This window comes from Tursiops truncatus, chromosome 9 (assembly GCF_011762595.2).
Source record: "Tursiops truncatus isolate mTurTru1 chromosome 9, mTurTru1.mat.Y, whole genome shotgun sequence".
Taxonomy (NCBI): domain Eukaryota; kingdom Metazoa; phylum Chordata; class Mammalia; order Artiodactyla; family Delphinidae; genus Tursiops; species Tursiops truncatus.
This window is the reverse complement of record NC_047042.1, coordinates 98,717,842-98,737,931: the sequence shown is the minus strand read 5'-3', so window position 1 is coordinate 98,737,931 and position 20,090 is coordinate 98,717,842. Positions and strand designations below refer to the sequence as shown.

General features: G+C 52.4%; 1 protein-coding gene across 3 annotated transcripts in view; it reads right to left on the bottom strand.

Moving 5' to 3' along the window:
• Positions 1–11,029, bottom strand: part of ZNF862 (zinc finger protein 862) — a 32,943-nt gene extending 21,914 nt beyond the window's left edge. For 2 of the 3 annotated variants that reach the window (XM_073810043.1, XM_073810044.1), the window contains exons 1-4: positions 10,710–10,879; positions 4,409–4,520; positions 3,093–3,197; positions 896–1,593 (exon numbers count right to left, since the gene is read on the bottom strand). In XM_073810043.1, the coding sequence (XP_073666144.1) occupies positions 896–1,593; positions 3,093–3,197; positions 4,409–4,520; positions 10,710–10,733 (939 nt within the window). In that variant the 5' untranslated portion in view covers positions 10,734–10,879. Of the gene's footprint in view, positions 1–895; positions 1,594–3,092; positions 3,198–4,408; positions 4,521–8,472; positions 8,564–10,709 lie in introns of all 3 variants that reach the window. The other variant, XM_073810042.1, reaches the window with a different exon arrangement.
• Positions 11,030–20,090: the final 9,061 nt, after the last annotated feature.

Sequence of the window (20,090 nt, the reverse complement as noted above, 5' to 3'; positions counted from 1 at the left end):
GGGAAATGAGCTTTGTCACTTTTCTGGATTCCATAAAAATTCGAGCTTACTAACTTTACGTATGATGTTAGGCACGCGGAACGTCTGAGCTCTTCTCATCGGAATACCAGAGGGGTTGCTCAAAGTGATTTGTAGCAAAATCCCGCTTACATGGAAGAGTTGAGAAAAGGGGCCAGATCTGGTTACTCGAAGATTCCAATTAATACAGTTTCTTTGCAGGACAATTTTCCAAAGAATTAGAAAATAAACCTATTTTATTTTACAAAATAAACCTGAGGTGAGAACTAGAGTCTTTGAGGGCCCACCAGTGCTGCAGGGAGTAGAAGGAAAGCACTGGGCTGGCGGTCAAGGGCTCTGAGGGGAGGTCACTGCCGCAAGAGCCCTTGTTCTCTGGCTACGTCACTCCCCCCCTAAGTCTTAGTTGTTCCCCAACAAGATGAGTTTAACTAGGTTTGCTCCACCCACCTCATAGCAGCATTAAAAACACTACATAAAAGGACACGTCTGAAGAAACTTTGCAGTGTTTAAAAGTGCTACATGATTTTGAAGTTAACGTTAAAAAATTTGTTTACATTGATTATTTAAGAGCTCTGTGGCTGTTTTGTGGCTGTGGAAAATTTCCTGAGTTCTGTGGTCGTTCTGGATTCTGGATAAAGATTACTGTTCTGAATTTAGGTGCTCTCTTTATATCAGAAGTTAGAATATCCTGGTCCACTAATTATGTTTTGTCATCTGCCAAAAGGAGATGATGAGAGTAGGGCTGTTGTCACAAATAAAGGAGATAATTAATACATGCAAAGCACTTAAAACAACACCCAGCACATCACAAGCATGTCAGCTTATGGTAACGTTATACAGAATCCTTCCCCTTGAGCAATCATTATAAACGTATTACCTGGCCACGGGGTTCAGGTGAGTCATTACACAAAATGTTAACGTCTGAGGAGCTGCGGATGTCATCAGCAATTTCTTTTTGCCTGAAATCAGGAATGCAGTCTAGGTACAATGCAGGAATTGCTCCACGCCCTCCAGGGTCCTCCAGTGCAGCTCTCGAGCTGGGCAGGAGCTGGACCATGTTATCATAGATCCCCTGAGGCCCTGGGGGGTAACATATGGGGTAATCTGCAGTGAAGAGGTGTCCCGGACTGGCCAGCACCTCTCTGGACACGTCGTGGATGCTCCGGAAACGGGCTGCCCAGCTGGGGTCCCGAGCTGCCAAGGCCTTGGCACAGAGCACGTGGGCCTTGCTCTTGGCGTGGTATTTGAGAGTCTCCACCTTGAATGGTCCTGTGTAACCTTCTATTAACCTTGACCGTTTGTCTCTGACGGATGGGTACTCCCGGCAAGCCGAGCAAAAGAGAGCCGTCCGCTCCTCGTTCATGACCAACCATGGGAACTGCGCAAACCATGCCTTCTGGATGGACCGGGGTCTCAATGGTTTTCTGCTTCTTCCTGTGCAGTCTCCCTGGAGGCTGCCACCCTCTGAGCTGAAATGCGAAGGACAGGCTTTCTTCTGAGGAGGCAGGTAGAGTCCAGCTTCTCTGGCGGGACTTTGCATGTCCATTTCTTCCATGAAGCCCATCTTGTTTTTTCCTTTAGAAAAAAGAAACACATGGAATTTTCTCTGACATCCTATAGGTTGAGTCACTGCAACTCACAGAGGTGCTTAGATCCATGGACTATCAAAGCTGCAACCACACCCACAAAGTGACAGCCTGCACCCGTGTTCTCTTCTCTCCAGCCCCCAACCCCCAGGTCCACCTTGCCTAACCCAGAAGAAACCAAATGGGCTTTAAGAAAACAGTTGTTTTTTTTTTTGATATAAAGGACAGATATACCTGGCAAAAAAGAGATCTCTGCAACCTAAAACAGTGGCACAGTCTTCAGGAGAGCAGACTTATTTATGGATAAGAACACTGAACTAAGAGAAGGTAGGGTTAAAAAGGTAATTAAAGCAAACACTGCAACTGCACACTTGGCAGGAACCCCCCTCCTTGGTACCCCTGCCAGACAGGCATCTGCACTTTGCTCATGTACCTTTAGAGCAAGAGAGCAACCTACCTTCCGGGCAGACAGTTTGGTCCCCAGAGTCTTCCCTGAGCTGCAATCCATCTTTGAGTACCTCCCCCTCAGGAGTGCTACTTCAGCCCTTCCCACACCACAGCCCTTCCAAGAAGTGAAAAATCCCATGACGTCACTAAGACTTTTCTTCTTTAAGCTAAACCAGCAGTTTCTTTATTCACTCCTTGGTTGAAATGCAGCTTAGACAACTCTAACTCCTCTGGAGCCATTTATTATGCACCAACAAGTTCAGATGCCCAGTGGGCAAGGACTCAACAGTACTTTCTCCCGGCCAATGGACCAGTCAGTCTACGAAACTGTAGCCAACCCTGGAAGCACAAAGCTACGAGTAAAGAGTCAATGGGCTCAAAGTTAAGAGCCAAGCACAGGAGAAACAAACTGAAACAAATTAGTATCTGTGAAGTCTAGGGCTCCTTGCGGTCCATCTGAGATAAATCACAAGGGAGAGCAAACATCCACAATTCGATCCATCGGGGAACTCGTTCCACCTCCCTTTTCTCCTGTAGAAGGGGCTGGGTTAACGCGCTCGTCTTACACAATGACAGAGGCCATCTGGCCTGGCTCTGGGCAAGCCAATCCCTGAACAGGACATGCTTATCAAAGGAGGAAAGCAAACATCAGTCCCCAGGATTTAGCAGCCATCTGTTTATTCACTCATTCATTCCATGATTGTCTACTACGCAACCACGTGCCAGGCATTGTTCTTGGTACTGGGACTACAGTAGTAAGTAAGACCAAGTCATGCCTTCATGGAACTTAGAATATATAATTATACATAAACATCTACTCTCAGGTAGAAATAAAATAAAGGGAGATGAGAGTTTGGAGAACAACATTGGGGGAGGTGTGTATATCTTAGACGGGGTGACAGTTGGGGGAAGAATAGCATTCGTGTGTAATTGGTGGGGAACAGGGAGAGGCAGAGGATGAGACTGGAGCCTTGGGACCCAGCTTCCTGCTCCCTCCCTCCAGCTAAGGACCCCTCCTCCCGGGGACAGGTCCGCACTCACCTCGGTGGAGGCTCAAGAGACTCCTCTGGCCCTGGACATTGGCTAGCCACTGCTCTGGCCCTCGCTCAAATTTATAGAACAGCTCTGGGTTGGCAATAGTTGGTCCTGAGTCAGGAACAGAGAGATGCACTGTGAGGTCGGATCCAGGTCACACAGGCTAAGAAGGTATGAAAACTACTGGTCCAGAACAGAGGCTCAAACTCAAATGCGGAGCGGGACCAGACAATACTCTGAGGAAACCAGGCAGGGGTGGGAGGCTGTGGATTTGAACCCAGGTGTGCGGTAGCTACTCAAGTCCAGGAGGGGCCGCCAGCTGAATACAGGGTCAGCATGGCCTCTAGACCATCCCAGTTTCCAACAGAAGCCAGAAATCATATTTCTATATGAAACCCCCCCCATGGCGAAATACTGACAACTTATTTAAATATTTTAAAGCCAAAGAAAAGAGACGAAAGAAAGAAAGAAAAAAAAGGTGCAGGCCAAATCTGGCCCACAGCTGCTACTTTGCAACTTCTGGTTTAAAAGAATCATTGGTTTTCAAACCATTTTTAGTAGACAGTAAGACCACAACCCCTCCATCCACAGAGAGCTGAGACTGTTGCCCCCAGAACCCTGAGGGGTCAAGAAGAAAAGAAGCAGAGAAAGGCATGGCGCATGGTCATCAAATTGAAATCCGAAAAGAGTACGTGTGCATGTACACATGATGAAATACATTCCTCTCTGTCCATGGTCTAGGAAGTCTACCCATAGAAGCAGAGAAAGGACATTCAGAAAATAGAAAAGATGAAAACTACCTACATGGGCACAAAGTTTCAAGTTGTTTTATTTCATTGAACCTCTATGACAAGCCTGTGAAGAAAGAAGCCAAGGCTTGAAAAGGCTAATGGGCTTGGTCAGTACCATGTGGCAGAGCTGGGACTGAGACCAGATTTCCAGGCTGCAGATCTGATGCTCGTTCCACCACCACCCACCACCTCCAATGTCCTCTGGGCACTGAAACAAAATCCACCTGCAGTGCCACAGTCCACAGGTGGGGCTTCCCTTCTGGCACGCTGGGATATTCTGAAGCATCCAGGTCTAGCCTTGACACGCTCAATTTCCCCACTTCTCTTGGCTAATTTAAGTGGAAAAGAGAAAGGGTGATGTGTGAATCTGTGTGCAGTTAAGTCAGATATGGGACTGAGTGGATAAACAGTATAAAGATGCCTGGAAAAAAATGGTCGGATTCCAGAAAATTCTCAAGTATGTCATAGTCAGACATGGTTGGGAATGCTGACCTAGATTCAGGCAGTGGGGAAGTGAACAGGAGCCCATACCCAGTGGTGCCGCCAGCTCATCAGAACCACAGATCTCCTTCTGTTGCTGACTCAGCAGCATCCACTCCTCCTGAAGCAAATACACCGTGATGTCATCAAACGTCACAGGAGCCTGCAAGGAAAAATGACACCAGCTAAGCACCAACTTCTTCCTTAATCTTCCACACCTGAGCTCACAACCACCTGAGGACACCCCCACTCTGGGAACAGATCAGACTGGGGGAGGGGGCGTTATCAATCTACATACGAGACCTACACCGCGTTACTCTCACCCCCTGGGTGCAAGTCACAGCGGGAGTGAGACCCATTCTTCTAGGAACAGCCACACACTGCAACAGCAGTGTCATAACGAAGGCCAGCTCCGGACTCCCACACGCGTCCCCCTGCACACTCCTCACCAGCCTTCGCACGGGATCCATTACTTCTCAGCCAGTGCGTCAGCAACAACCAACAGCACTTCTTTTGCAAAATCTTCAACGTGGTAAATCGTCACTTAGGAAGATGTATCTGATTTCTGGAAGCAGTCAACCGTCACTGAGAACTATGTCTGTGAATGTGGTCAATTATCAAGATGGGCAAAGCTTTAGAGCTGAGAACTGCATTCCCTGGGGCTTATAAAGGAGCTCTCCTGTTCCACCAAAGAAGGGCGAGGAAATTCAGAAAACGTTCAGGAAGTTCTGAATTAAGATGGCAGATTGAACATGTACACTGAATTTTGCTTCCTCCTGTGAGTTTAAAAAGACACTCTCCCCCCGAAAAAAACTCCAAACAAAACACCCTCTAAGGGCTTCCCTGGTGGTCCACTGGTTGAGAATCTGTCTTGCAATGCAGGGAACGCCGGTTCGATCCCCGATCGGGGAGCTAAGATCCCACATGTCGCGCAGCAACTAAGCCCGTGAGCTACAACTACTGAGCCTGCACACCACAACCACGCACCGCAACGAAGAGCCCATACACCACAGCGAAAGATCCTGCGTGCCGCAACTAAGACCCAATGCAGCCAATAAATAAATAAATAAATGTTTTTAAAAATTGTTAAAAAAAAACACCCTCTGGGATGGACAACACAAGGGGACAATAGCAATACAATTTTGTTAACTGAAAAGCAGATTAAAAAGTAATAACTGAGCAGATCCAAGAAAATCATACCCTCAGCCAGCAGTGGGCAAATGGAGAAACAACCCAATTTACATTTGCTAAATCCTCAAAACACTCAGGATCTGGCAGCCCCAGGAACCTCTGGCCTGGGAGTGAACGCAGCGAGGTTAAAATAATAAGAATTTGGGGGAAGCTGTTCGGAACAAATGCCTGCCCAGATCCCCTACACAGGCTCCAAGTTGGCAAGTCCCTCCCTTCCACGTGCTCAGAGCTTCCAGTTAGAATTCTGGTTTTCCACTGTTAAGCGTCAGCAAACAACTGGACTACCAGACATCTGAGGAAAGGCTCTAACAGGTCTGATAGAGATCAAAACAGACAGGAGATGAGCAAGAGTGAGAAGGAACTGAGGAAATGGAAGTGGGGCATGGAGCAAAAAACCTTTAAAAAACAAAACTATCATCAATAGCCTCAGAGAGGTAAGATATTGCAGCCATGAAAAAAGCGGTTATAAAAGAAATAATCGGAAAACAGAATCTGTTGCTGTTTACCCTTTTAAATTTCATACCACCAACATTTATCAGCTAGTCAAAGAAATAAAAAAAAAATAAAACTATCAACAAAAAGGAAATCCCCGGGCTTCCCTGGTGGCGCAGTGGTCGAGAGTCCGCCTGCCGATGCAGGGGACATGGGTCCGTGCCCCGGTCCGGGAAGATCCCACATGCCGCAGAGCGGCTGGAGCCTGCGCTCTGCAACGGGAGAGGCCACAGCAGTGAGAGGCCTGCGTACTGCAAAAAAAAAAAAAAAGGAAATCCCCGAACCCCCAAAAAACAACATTTTGGGAAATAGCATCCTTGTGACATAAGGATGTCCTTCCAACGTGACAACTCTGAAGGGGACACAGTCATTTCCATTTGTAACAAGTTCTAGTACATTTGTTTAAAATCGCCTGTAATTTTATACTCAAACTTAAAGCACATGAAATATCTACTTTAACTTCAACATAGAGGCTTCTTGAGAAAAACAATACAGATAATTATCAGTCACTATTGATTTGTATATTTTAAAGTAAGTTGAGTATTTTTCTTATGAGTCAATATATGTTTACTGCAGAAAATTTAGACAATAAGCAGAAAAGATGTTTTAAGATCACCCCCAATCTCCTTACTGAAAAACAACTACTATTGACATTTGGTATGTAACCTTCCAGTCTTTTGTCTACGAATATGTATAAATGAACAGTCTTAAAAACAAACATGGAATTGTACTGCCAATGTGTATGTGCCAATAGTATGCCAATGTGTATTTTAAATAACGATTTGCTCTCAGAGTGTCTTCCAAAGCAAAATGTGATTATAATTGCAAAAACCTGCTGCAGGATGGGCTCCACTAAGAGCAGGCGGGCGGACGGCAAAGAGGTACACACAACATATGGCCTAAGGAGAGCCAATGTGGGGAGGGGGGAAGAAAACCCTTGAGATTATACTGAAGGCAGATCCTAGCAGGATGACCGTATACTAGGACTACAGGGCAAGCTGTTCTGATCAGGGCAGGTTAGAGTTTGTGGCCAAGGGCAAGCAGGGTTCCCTATTCATTCCCACCCACCCTGTCTTCCTGAGGGGACAGGTGGGCATAATGAAAGCCAACAGACCCATCACTTTATGAGAGCCACAACGATGAAGAGTATGGCCAGGGCTGAATGTTTAGATAATGAAGAACTGTCTTCCCAACGAGTAACTATGCTAAGCCTTAAACCTCTCTTTTAACGAGTATTATGGCAAGAGCCTTCAGATGACTGCAATGTAAAGGAAACACAAATCTGCTTGAATAAGAGGAATTTCTTACCTACATAGAAAGCAAGGACTATCTCTGGATGTTCAACTTTACTGATTCCCACTGTCTATAAGGCAGAGCTCCGAGTTCTCAGCCCAGCACCAAGTCCCCTGGATCTGAACCTAACTTACCTTCCTAACCTCAGCTCTAGGTATTGCCCCACCTGGAATCTCTACTACAGCCAGATTAGTATAATTGCAATCACTCAGGGACTTCCCTGGTGGTCCAGTGGTAAAGAATCTGCTTTCCAATGCAGGGGACGCAGGTTCGATCCCTGGTCGGCACGTTAAGATTCCACATGCCAAGGGGCAACTAAGATAGTGTGCCACAACTACTGAGCTGGCGCGCCTCAACCAGAGAGCCCGTGTGCCAAAAGCTAGAGCCCACATGCTCTGGAGCCCACGTGCCACAACTAGAGAGAGAAAACCCTCCGTGCCACAACTAGAGAGAGAAAACCCTCACGCCACAACTAGAGAGAAGCCGGTGCACCGCAACGGAAGATCCCGCGTGCCTCAATGAAGACCCTCCGTGTGCTGCAACTAACACCAGACGCGGCCAAAAATAAAATTAAAAAAATAAAACATTAAATTGCAGCCACTCAACCTATCTTGTACCTTTCCTCCCTCTTCACACCCAATCTTTACATTCCCTGACTCTGCCTACTTCCTCCCACTCACTCATCAAGTTCCTACTCACATTCCATCTCTTTCTCGCAAGGGACTTCCTGCCCACCTAGCCCAAGCACTTCTACTTCTCCCGAGCAAGGAAGGCTTTATACCCCTCGTGGTGCCTGGTCCACAGGAAGCCTATGCTGATCATCTTATTTTATAACCCCCTTCACCATCACCACCCCTTTCCCCACCAGCACATTATACAGAAAATATTTCATAGGCATTTAATTCATTTTTTCATTCAACATATTCTATTTGTTTCTGTGTGCTTGGAGATCCTAAGATATAAAAGACACTATCTCTATTTGTCAAGGAGAAAAACCCATCAGGAGATGACAGACAACTGTGATATAAGTGCAATAATAAAACTTCTAAGGGGGGTGGGGTGCCAGTGGTGGCTAGGAACCAGAGATGTTGAGGCAATAAATACACACAGTAAACGTGTATGAAGCAATAAATACATACACAGTAAATACTCCTACTTGGCAGCAACGACAATAGTCTCCCAGAGGGCACATGAGGTGTCAGACTGCAGTGTTCTTCACAGCACCCATACCTACAACAAAAGGGCTCCTGTATGAGATGCTATCTTGAGTCATTCATTCAGAAAATACTGAGAACCTATTACATGCCAGATACTGCTCCACTAGTCTAGCTGGGGATAGAGTGAAGTCAGCAAACAAATAAATGTGAGAATTTTATACAGTGACAGGGCTGCGAAGAAAATAAAACAGGATAACGGGTTAGAGTGATGGGGAAAGGTCTTTGTCCTCTATCCATTATTCTGCCAATGGCAAGCAAGATACCCCACACTTAATCCAATAGGCTAAGACTGCTTTTAGTTAATAAATATCACAAAATAGCATCTAAGGAAGATTCTAATAATACACCAAGCTACTACCTCAGGTGGACCCCCCAGTCCTCCAGCTTTGAGAGAAAAAAGTGATATTCAGAATGGAACTTTAGAACAGCACAGCTATTGCACCCAGGCCTTAGTTATTGTCACTCATCTGCAATACCTCTTACACTGCTAGTTTGTTTTGCAATTACTTTATTTCATCTTTGGATAACATCCTCATTCCCTAGGTTAAAAAACTGATGTACCTGGGAAGGGTGTCCTTTTGAGACACCTTACAATCACGATTAGAATCAAGGGTGAAATTTCCAGTCCCCAGTGTTTTCAATTAGTGGTTGGGCCTGAAAAGGACATAAAATTTCTCCTCCACCTCCCCAAATATCTGTATTTCACTCTTCTCACACCAAAGGCTAAGAAATCCTACAACTGAACAGAATACCTTGAAATCAACCTCAAATCACTAATTCCACTTTTCAGTGCCAATTGTGTATAGCCCTTCTGCTACTGCATTTTGCTCCCCCTCTGTCCAAATTCAGGTTCAGTCTAAACTAAACCTCAGGATATTACCTGAGGGTGTGAGCCATTTCCTTTACTTTTCTGGTATCCCCTAAAGTGCTTAGCATGAGGCTGGCATGCAGTTCACCTTCAATCTTTCTCTGGTTACGTTCTGTTGAGCTTTATTGTCTTGGACTGTTTATAGGTTGTTTCATCTGGAAAATGCATCACGGTAACTTGTGGAGAGGATGGAGTACGGAAGAGATGATTAAGCAAGGAGTAACTTCTTTTGTAATTCAGAGTCCTTCCCAGTCTTTCCAGGAAAAAGTACAGCATCAAAATAACCTCACTATCTTTTCTGTCTTTTGTCTGTCGGACAACCCTTCCAGGCTTGTCCATGTTATTGAAGTGAAAACTGCGGGAAAGCTCCTGGAGGAAAGTAGTCATTTCATATGTACTTCCAGCATTTCCATCAACTTAAATCACGGATCACAAATGTTTATTAAATGAGCAATTTTTTTTAAAGGAGAGACTCAGTATGCACCCGAAAACGTTTGTTGAGGAGGTTCCCTTTGTGCCAAAGAAGAAACAATCCTCAAGAACTGGTATCAAATAATACCCAGAAAGATCTCGGTCCCCAAAGGCTGCCAATGTCTCCGAATCAAGTGCGTGCGACCACGCTCGTCTTTGCTGACACTGACTCCGAGCTCTAGCAATCCTGTCAAACCCACTTAACTCTACCTTCAAGCACTTTTCCCCACCTTTTCTTCCAATTCACAGCCTCTTGCTCAAAGCCGGAAGCAAGTTTATGAAATAAGCTTCTAAGCAATACTCAAAAACTCCACGAAGTAGATAAGCTGGAAACAGAAATCGGCAAGAATGTGCCAGATGCCTTGTCTTTTTCTTCTCAGCCCTTTCTTGGGAAGGGGGATCCAGGCAGGGCCAAGCCCTCATCCTGCCTCTCGGTGATCCCTATGCCTGGCTCCCAGTGGGGTCCGATCCAGCCTCAAGGCCTTAAAACACGCTGGGCCTCTTCCAAACGCCAGTGGTGGTGTGGGAAAATAGGAAGCACTTTCGCACTACTACACTGAGCGGGTCACCCACCCAGCGTCAACCGGGCGGCGGGCTCGGCGGAGGGCTGCTAGGCCAGCCGCGTGGGGAGGGAGCGGAAGGCTGCGCGGGACTCGCCCGGAGTCGGCCGCCCAAGTGCAGAGGAAGAAGCGGGCGAGCGGGCGAGTCCTTCCCTGCAAGGCTGGCTCATGTGCGAGGACTCCGCCCGTACCGCCCGCCTCGCCCAGACCAGGGATCTACGGGAGGGGAGTGGGCGGCCCCAGGGCCCTTCCAGGCCTACCTTCCCCGACTCCCTGGGCTCCATGGCCCAGCTTTCGGTGGCCCGTGCTGACCCCGCCACGGCCTCCAGGCCGCCCCCTCCCCCCGCGGCCTGGACTGAGGATGCCGTAGCCGCGACCACCCTGGGGACCGGGACCCCCGGAAGGGAGGGCGCCCCGGCGGGGAGGGAGCGCGGCCCGGAACCGGCTGCCCCTGGTCAGAGGGGGCGGTGGCGCTCCCGGAGCCAGGAGAGGCGCGCAGCTGGTACTTGCGTCGCGCCGAGCGAGTCGCTTTACGGCAGCAGCCTAGCCCGAGGCGGCGGGGCATCATGGGAAGCGCGGTCCAGGCTCGGTAAGCGGCTCCCAAGGCTGCTATTGCTCCGGGAATACGGGGTCCCGATTGGATGAAGCAGCTAGCTCTCCGCCCTTCCCGCCTCCCTCCCCCGGCGATGGTTACTAGGTAGCGTACCCACGACGCTCTCCCAGGCCCTATAGGAAGGGCAAAGTACTCTGATTGGGCTATAAGATTGCTCGTGCTTGCGTCTATTCCCTCGCATTTTTAGGGCGAATGTCAACCTTGAAGATTCCAGACTGTATCTACTCAAGGAGGTAAATACTTTTTGTAGGATTCATTCAAAAAACATCATTGGTTGCCTGTCATGTTGCCAGGCATTGTGCAAAGGTTTGGGAATGCGCAGTTGAGTTAAACAGAAACTTTGCCTCCAAGGAATTCGTAGTCTATTGAGGAAACAGACCATAAACATAACTACAAAATGAAGAGACAGTGCAACGAAAGACGTAAACACAAGACTCTATTAAAGCACACTTTGTCACCTTAGGGTGCAGTGGTGGGACGATATGGGGTAGTTAGTCAAGGATTTCCTGAGGAAATGCTGCCTGAGTTGAATTAAAACAAGAGGTAGGAGTTAGCCACGTAAAGAAGGTGCTATGGTGTCCCCTCCAAATTCATGTGTTAACCCCTATGTGATGGTGTTTAGATGTGGAGCCTTTGGGAGGTAATTAGGTTTAGATGAGATCATGAGGGTGGGGCTCTCATGATGGGATCAGTGTCCTTATAAGACAAGACACCAGAGAGCTTGCCCTCTCTCTCTGCCATGTAAGGACACAAAGAGAAGGTAGCTGTCTGTAAGCCAGGAATAAAGTTCTCTCCAGAACCCGACCATACTGGCACCTTGATCTTGGACTTCCAGCCTCCAGAACAGTGAGAAAATAAATTTCTGTTGTTTAAGTCACCTGGTCTATGGTATTTTGTTATGGCAACCTGAGCCAACTAAAACGGGAGGAGAAGAGGAGTGTTGCTAGGAAGAGCAATTGTGCATGAGAAACAACCTCGGCAAAGCAAGGGAGGTGAGCAAACAGTGTGTGTAGGGAAGGTGTGTAAGACAGGAAGTGGTGGGAAATGACGCTGGAGAGACACGAGGGATGGATGTGGAAGGCATTGTGTGCTGCCTTTAAGGGCTGGAAGTAAGTTTTTAGCTGGTGACTGGTGTGGGCAAATTGCACTTTAGTTACTGAAGAGTAGAAGGTGAATATAGAGGGGAAAAGATAGAAGAGAGAAAACCAAACTCTAAATACATATATTTACTCTCCATTCTTCTCTCATCTTCTTCAAAAGTTGTAAAATTATATAAAGTAGTAGTAACAATGTGTTGTTTCGCTTGTAATGTATATGGATGTAATGTGTATAATAATAATACAAATAATGGACAGTAAAGTGCAGAAATCTTAAGTGTACAGCTCAATGTATTTTTACATGTGTACCATGTAGTCAACACCCAGATCATATATAAAAAATTTCCAGAACTCCAGAAAGTTTCCTTGTGGCCCTCCCATTATGTATACATAGGGGTAAAACTACAGAAAGTAAGGAAATGACTATCATAAAAGTGTTGTCCAACTTTTGCACAGCAAAGGAAACCGTAAACAAGATGAAAAGACAACCCTCAGAATGGGAGAAAATATTTGCAAACGAAGCAACTGACAAAGGATTAATCTCCAAAATATACAAGCAGCTCAATAACAAAAAAACAAACAACCCAACCCAAAAATGGGCAGAAGACCTAAATAGACATTTCTCCAAAGAAGATATACACATTGCCAACAAACACATGAAAGGATGCTCAACATCACTAATCATTAGAGAAATGCAAATCAAAACTACAATGAGGTTTCATCTCACACAGGTCAGAATGGCCATCATCAAAAAATCTACAAACAATAAATGCTGGAGAGAGTGTGGAGAAAAGGGAACCCTCTTGCACTGTTGGTGGGAATGTAAATTGATACAGCCACCATGGAGAACAGTATTGGAGGTTCCTTAAAAATCTAAAATTAGAACTACCATATGACCCAGCAATCCCACTACTGGGCATATACCCTGAGAAAACCAGAACTCAGAAAGAGTCATGTACCACAATGTTCATTGCAACACTGTTTACAATAGCCAGGACATGGAAGCAACCTAAGTGTCCATCGACAGATGAATGGATGAAGAAGATGTGGCACATATATACAATGGAATATTACTCAGCCATAAAAAGAAACAAAATTGAGTTATTTGTAGTGAGGTGGATGGACCTAGAATCTGCCATACAGAGTGAAGTAAGTCGGAAAGAGAAAAACAAATACCGTATGCTAACACATATATATGAAATCTAAAAAAAAAAAAAGGTTCTGAAGAACTTAGGGGCAGGACAGGAATAAAGACGCAGACCTAGAGAATGGACTTGAGGACACAGGGAGGGGGAAGGGTAAGCTGGGAAGAAGTGAGAGAGTGGCATGGACATATATACACTACCAAATGTGAAATAGATAGCTGGTGGGAAGCAGCCGCACAGCACAGGGAGATCAGCTCGGTGCTTTGTGACCACCTAGAGGGGTGGGATAGGGAGGGTGGGAGGGAGGCTCAAGAGGGAGGGGATATGGGGATATATGTATACATATAGCTGGTTCACTTTGTTATACAGCAGAAACTAACACAACACTGTAAAGCAATTATACTCCAATAAAGATGTTAAAAAAAATAATAAAAGTGTTGTCCCAAATGCTTAGCTCAGCAGTGTGGCTTCTGGCCAACTGCTTTCTCTGGCTCCACAGACTTTGAGGGTGGATAAAACAGGGATTACATAAGTAGAGTAACTAGAAGGAGCGGAGTTGTGGGAAGATGATGAGCACAGTTTGGGACATGATGATTTTAAGTATCTAAGTGATATTCAAATTGATGTTCTAGTCAGCAGTTGAATGCACAAGTGCATAGCAAGTGTAACCTATCTTCGAGGACAGAAATCATGTGGACAATCAAATTATAATAGCTGCTTTATCATCAGGAATTGCAATCCTTTTACACATTTCCTTTCCTCAATATTTCTGACAGTCCTTCCCCATTGAGGGATATATGTGATTAAGAATGAATGATTGGGGGCTTCCCTGGTGGCGCAGTGGTTGGGAGTCCGCCTGCCAATGCACGGGACGCGGGTTCGTGCCCCGATCCGGGAAGATCCCACATGCCGCCGCGGAGCGGCTGGGCCCGTGAGCCATGGCCGCTGAGCCTGCGCGTCCGGAGCCTGTGCTCCGCAACGGGAGAGGTCACAACAGTGAGAGGCCCGCGTACCGAAAAAAAAAACAAACAAACAAAAAAGAAGGGCTAGGGGGCGTGGAGGGCTGTGGTGTCACCGGGCGGGGGCGCTCGTGGTGCCAGCACTCGCAGTGGTGTGCACGCACCAGGGTCCCCCGGGGCCTGCCCCGCACTGCAGCTGCCCTGAGTCTCCGTGGCGTTGGGCTCCCGGCACGTCTGCTCACAGGGCCCCAGCTCCCCGGGGGGCCACCTGCTGCCACATTTCTCCGGGGGAGGCACTCTGCCAGGGAAGACCACCGAGCCCACCACTCGGGTCAGCCCTGGGTGCAGCCTCGATTCTCCCCCCTCCCACACTAGGCACCCTTGGGTCCCTGCTCCTGTCCCCAGCGCTGCCCACTCGGCTCCAGCAGCCTCCAGACTTCTGGGTTTCCGAATATACCTCTCTGCTCTATCCACCCTCCCAAATACTAGTGGCGCTCAGCTTGGTAAGTGGAGGTAGCACCGCCTAGGACATGCAGGCCCCTCTCCCCTTATCAGGGCCAGCCTAGCCTTGGCTTTGGAGGGACCAGCAGGGATGTGGGCAGCCCACATCTCACCCCGACAGCCAGCGACGGGGCAGCTGAAGGCTCAGCCTTGGCCGACACTGGGAAGACACTGCTCTTGTTCAGATGCCTGCCACGCCTTCCTCCCCACCCCCGTTCTCAGCAGCCCCGCCCTCCATCCCCACCCACGCCCCCAGCCCTCACCAGCGGGTGCAGTTCCGGGTGAGCAGAGTCCCTGGGGGCATCTCCCGACCCTGCTCTTCAGGAGTCAAGCTGAGGCCCCAGGGCAGAGAGCTGGGCGCACGCACGTGCCGTAGCGCAGCAGCTGCCGCGGCAGGGCAGGCTCCGGTTACACTTGGACCATCCCCCCTTCCCCCCACCTGCCTGCTCCCTCACGGGAGAGTCAGGGCATGGTGCCCACACCCACCTGCCCTCCAGGGCAGTCACAGCCAAGCTGGCAGGGCTCCTGCATGCAGAGGGTGCCAGGCTGCAGATGCGAGCACAGGCGCGGGCACGAGGTCGCACAGGGGCTGAGCACCTGGCCAGGTGGGCGCTCTGGGGGGAGCGCAGAGAGCAAGGTGGTGTCCCAGGGAGGGGGCTGCCTCGGGACCCTCCGCCGGCCGTGGCGATCAGCCGGGACGGGCCCTGGGCTCGGCAGCACGGCAGGGAACAGCAGGCACCCAGCGCCCTGGGTGCTCACCGGGGCAGGGCTGCAGGTTACGTTCCTGCCGTTGCTCCGTGTCCTGGGCCTGGCACGGTGCCCCCGCAGGACCTTCCTTGCGGCTGCTCCAGTCTGACCAAGGCCCGAGGGCTGGACACTCGTGGGGGCGGCACACCAGGGACCCGTTAACACAGGTGCTGTGCCAGCGGTGTGCAGAAAGGGCTCAGACCCTTGAGAGTCAGGTGAACAGAGCCTCTGCTCCCCAGCAAGGCCCATAACCCTGACCTGGCCCGAGCCTCCCACCCAGGGCTCCCCATGTCCCTGCCTGGCCGCCGGCCGGCAGCCACCCGCCTCGGCCGAAGCCAGCACCCATGAAGCACTGGGGCTGGGGAGGCCACAGCGGCAAGAAGACATGGGCACACGGCGCCCATCCTGTACCAGCTGGCCAGGGGGACAGCGGCAGCCTGGGAGAGCGGGGCTGGGGCGGGCGCACGTGACGGATCCCTCTGTTAGCCATCTGGAGTCCAAAGCCTCAGGCAGCCCTGGAGCGCCCTTCCTCCCGCCCCTCCCCCCACGCGACCTGTTCTCCACCTGCCCTGGGTGTGGGCACCACCCTGGGAAACTTTTTTTTTTTTTTTTTTTTGCGGTACGCGGGCCTCTCACTGCTGTGGCCTCTCCTGTTGCGGAGCACAGGCTCCGGACGCGCAGGCTCAGCGGCCACAGCTCACGGGCCCAGCCGCTCCGCGGCATGTGGGATCTTCCCGGACCGGGGCACGAACCCGTGTCCCCTGCATCGGCAGGCGGACTCTCAACCACTGCGCCACCAGGGAAGACCCCCTGGGAAACTTTGAGGCTTCCTGAGAGCATCCTTAGGACGCAGCCTGTCTTGACTAAGGCTCACTCGGGCAGCACTCCCAGCCGGTTGCTGAAAGTGACTCAGAGGTCCACTCGGCTGCCCTATAACTCACGGCCCAGCCGTCTGCCCGCCACCTGGGTGGCACCGTCCCTGCAGACACTGCACGCGGACCCAGAGGTCGGCACAGCTTCTTGGGCAGTGGTCGGCACGGTCCAGGGTGGGCACGGGGTCCCGGGCCTCGCAGCTCTCTCCTGCGGACCAGAAGGTAGGAGTCTGTGTCGGGACTTCATGAGTCCCGAGCCTTCCCTGGGCACCTCCAGGGCCAGAGGCAGCATCCCCCTCAGGTGCCATACCCCTGGCCCCTCCTCCGCTGCTGGAGCCGGCTACCTGGGCAAGACCCCATGGTGCAGCTCTCAGTCTGAGCCCATGGCCCCTGGCAGCCTCCTCCAGCGCAGCTGGAACCCCCCACTGCAGGGTACCTGGCAGCGGCTCCAGGCCCCCCAAGGACTCCACTGGCATCAATCTGGGGAGAAGAAGCGGAAGTCGGTCCCCAGGCCCGCCTCCTGCCTCCAGCTGAGCCCCCTTCCTCACCTTCTAGCTGCTGACCCTCCAGCCTCAAATCCAGCAGGCCCTGGGGACTAGCCGGAGGGCGAGCAGGCCAGCTGACTGCTGGGACGCTGACGTGAACAACGCGGCCCAGCCCTACCTGGCCAGGCCCGACTCCACCGCATTCCAGGCCCCTCCCCCTGTGGCCTCCGCCCCGCCCATCACCTTGGCAGGCTCCAGGGTCTGGGCAGAGACGCTGCTGGCTGAGTGGCACGGTGCAGAGGTCTGGATCCCCGGCCCATGGCCTCCCCGTCTCGGGGTCCAAACAGAGGCGGCGGCGGTGCTGCTCTGAAGCCAGCGTGGGGACCGAGGTGGAGGAGAGGCCAGCTGGGTCCCCGGGCCAGCGCTCCTCTAGGGCAGTCCTGGAGGCAGGGCCCACAGGGTGACCACTCGGACCAGCGGCTCAGAGGCAGAAGACCTAGGAAGGGCGGCGTCTGAGCATCCTTCCCGGGACCCTCCCCCAGACCCAGAGACCGCAGTAGATAGGGAGGGAGGGGCTCAGCTTGTGACCAGGAAGGTCCGGAAACAGGAGAGGCTGAGGGAGGTGTAGGGGGCCAGGGCAGGGTGACCAACCATCCTGGTTTGTCTGGGACCGTCCTTGTCCTAGAAATGAAAGTTCCAAGTCCCGGAAACCCACCCCTCCACCCTGGGCAAACGGGGACGGTTGGTCCCCCTGGTCCCGAGTTACCTTGACAGCCCCGGCTGGTGCGCTGCAGCTCCCCATGCTGGCACTCACTGTGGGAGGGGGCAGTCAGGGTGGGCTCAGGAGGCAGGACCCAGCCCAGCGCCGTGGGCAGGGAGCTCACGTAGGGGTAACCTGGGCTCTGGGCTCATTTGGAGCAAGAGGAAGCTGGGACCGGGCCCGTGGGGCTTAGCTTGGCCTTCTCTGTGCGGCTGCCCCGGGGAACCCCTCCCCGTCCCTGTTCCACCCTCGGGTCCCAGCGCTCTGGTGCCACCTTCCCCGCCCCCAACACTCACCACTCTTTGCAGCCCAGCTGCAGGTGGTCCCCGGGGGCCAGGGTCACCCCAGCTCCTTCTCCTGAGATGTGCTGGTAGTTACACTGCTCTGGGGGAATGCAGCCTCCAGCCTGCTCCAGCAGCCCCTGTGCAGAAGGGGAGACGAGGACAGGGCTGTGTGGCAATCATTTCGTCATCCTAGTGCCAGCGCCGTGCAGGGCCCACAGCAGCTGCACGCGTGTGGTGCTCAACCAGGGCATGGGTGAGCGGCCACGAGGCAGAATGCGAGAGCTGTCAAGGCCCCGAGTACCGCAGGTCTGCAGGAGAGGGGTTCATCTTGGACGTCACGGAGGGAAGGAGGCGTGGGGGTGGACGGGGGGCCCCTCCTCCTGCAGCTCCTCCCCGGCCCCCCGCCCCCAAGCCGTCACAGTTCTCCCACTTGGCAGCCGCAGGCCCAGCTGTGGCTTTGTGTCCGCTTGTAGCTGCCCCCAGGCACAGTGGGTCTTGCCCACCTCCTGCCCTAGCTGCCCTCTGTCTCTGCCCCTCTGCCTCCAATCTGCCAATCCCTGGAGCACCTGCCAGTGCCAGGCCCCGAACCCCATGCAGCTCCCTGGCTCTCCACGGTCCAAACCAGTTGCTGCAGCCTGTATGGAGGGTCTGACCTGAGCCCAACTCATCTCCAGGCCCAAGGGGCTGACCCCCCTCTCCCGGAATGGACAGGTGGCCCCCGGGTCAGCGCCGGCAGCTCGCAGCTCCTGCAGCAGCGAGGCAGTCAGCACACAGGAGCACTGCTGCGGGGAGCGCAGGAGAAAGTGCGGTGGCCCAGGCTGGAGCCACCTGCCGGGTGCCAGCTCTCCGCATCTGTGCACATCCTCCGAAGGCGCGTGGGGAGAAGGAAGCGGGTAGGGGAGGACGGTAGGGGGCAGGGGTGAGGCCCTGGGCCCTAGGAGAGCATTTCCGGCAGCGAGTGGGACTGTTCACCTGTGTCAGGGGTATGAACGTGAGCGATGCAAGGCTATGGGCCTGATCGGAGATGGCCAGGCACCTTCCTGTACAGAGCACTTAGCCAGGACACGGCAGGGTCCACAGAGGCCCTTCTAGGATGGGACGGGGGAGCGGGGAGCGAGGAGCGAGGGAGGAGGAAAGGGCTTCAGCCAGGAACCAGGACACCTGAGTCTGAGTCTAACTCTGCCAGTAACTGTCTCCTGACTTGGTGTGTCCCTTCCCCTCCCTGGGGTTCAGTGTCACCAGTTCTAAGTCAGGAGGCTTAGAGGCTGCCAGAGGCCACAGGGTCTGCAGAGGTGAGAGCTGACAGGGAAGGGGAGAGGCGTGGGTTCCAGGCAGGGTGAGTTCTAACCGGGACACAGGCCAAACGGTGCAGGAAGGTGCCTTCGGCACCTTCGGCAGTGACGGCCCTCCTTGCAGCCAGCGGAGAAGCAGCCCACCTGCCGAGTGATGTGGGCGCAGGAGAAGGGGCAGCCCTCGCCGGGCTGGCACTCCCGGTACGGACGCCCGGCCGGGCAGCCTGCCTCTGAGGCAGCACCTGCGTCAGTGCCCAGCTCCGGCCCCGCTGCCCTCGCTGCCTCCTGCGCCCACCCCGCGGCCTGCCTCTGCTCACCCTGGCGCCCACCCCCAGACAGGCCAACAACACCCTCCCGAGCCTGCCCCTCAGGGCCCGTGCCACGCCCGCTCCTGCGGTCCCCCCACACCTCAGCACAGCCCGAGTCTACCTCCTTCCTCCTTCACTTGCCCATCACTGGCCTGGGTAAGGGGCAGCCTGTGGGGATGGCGTGGGAGAGGTCAAAAGGCACCTGTGAGTCAGGGTCAAAGGCCAAAGTGGGAATCAGCTCAGTCGGAGTGTCCAGGGCAGAGCCTGGGCTGGGACTCACCTCTGCAGACCTGGGTGCAGCAGATGCGGCTCAGGCGGGCGGTCTGGGGCAGGGTGGCCTGGCGCAGCACCGGGAGCACAGCTGCTCCCCTCCTCTACACGAAACACTGCCGTCCTCCCAGGGGCCCCAGGAGCCCCGCACCTCCCACCACTGCAGGATGCCCGCCACACAGGTGCTGGGGACAAGGAAGGCAGCTTCAGAAGACAGGGCCCTGCCCGCTTCCCCGACAGCCCTACTGCCCGGCTGGCAGTCCACCCCCTTGCCTGGCTCACCCTCCTGGCTCACCAGTTGTCACACG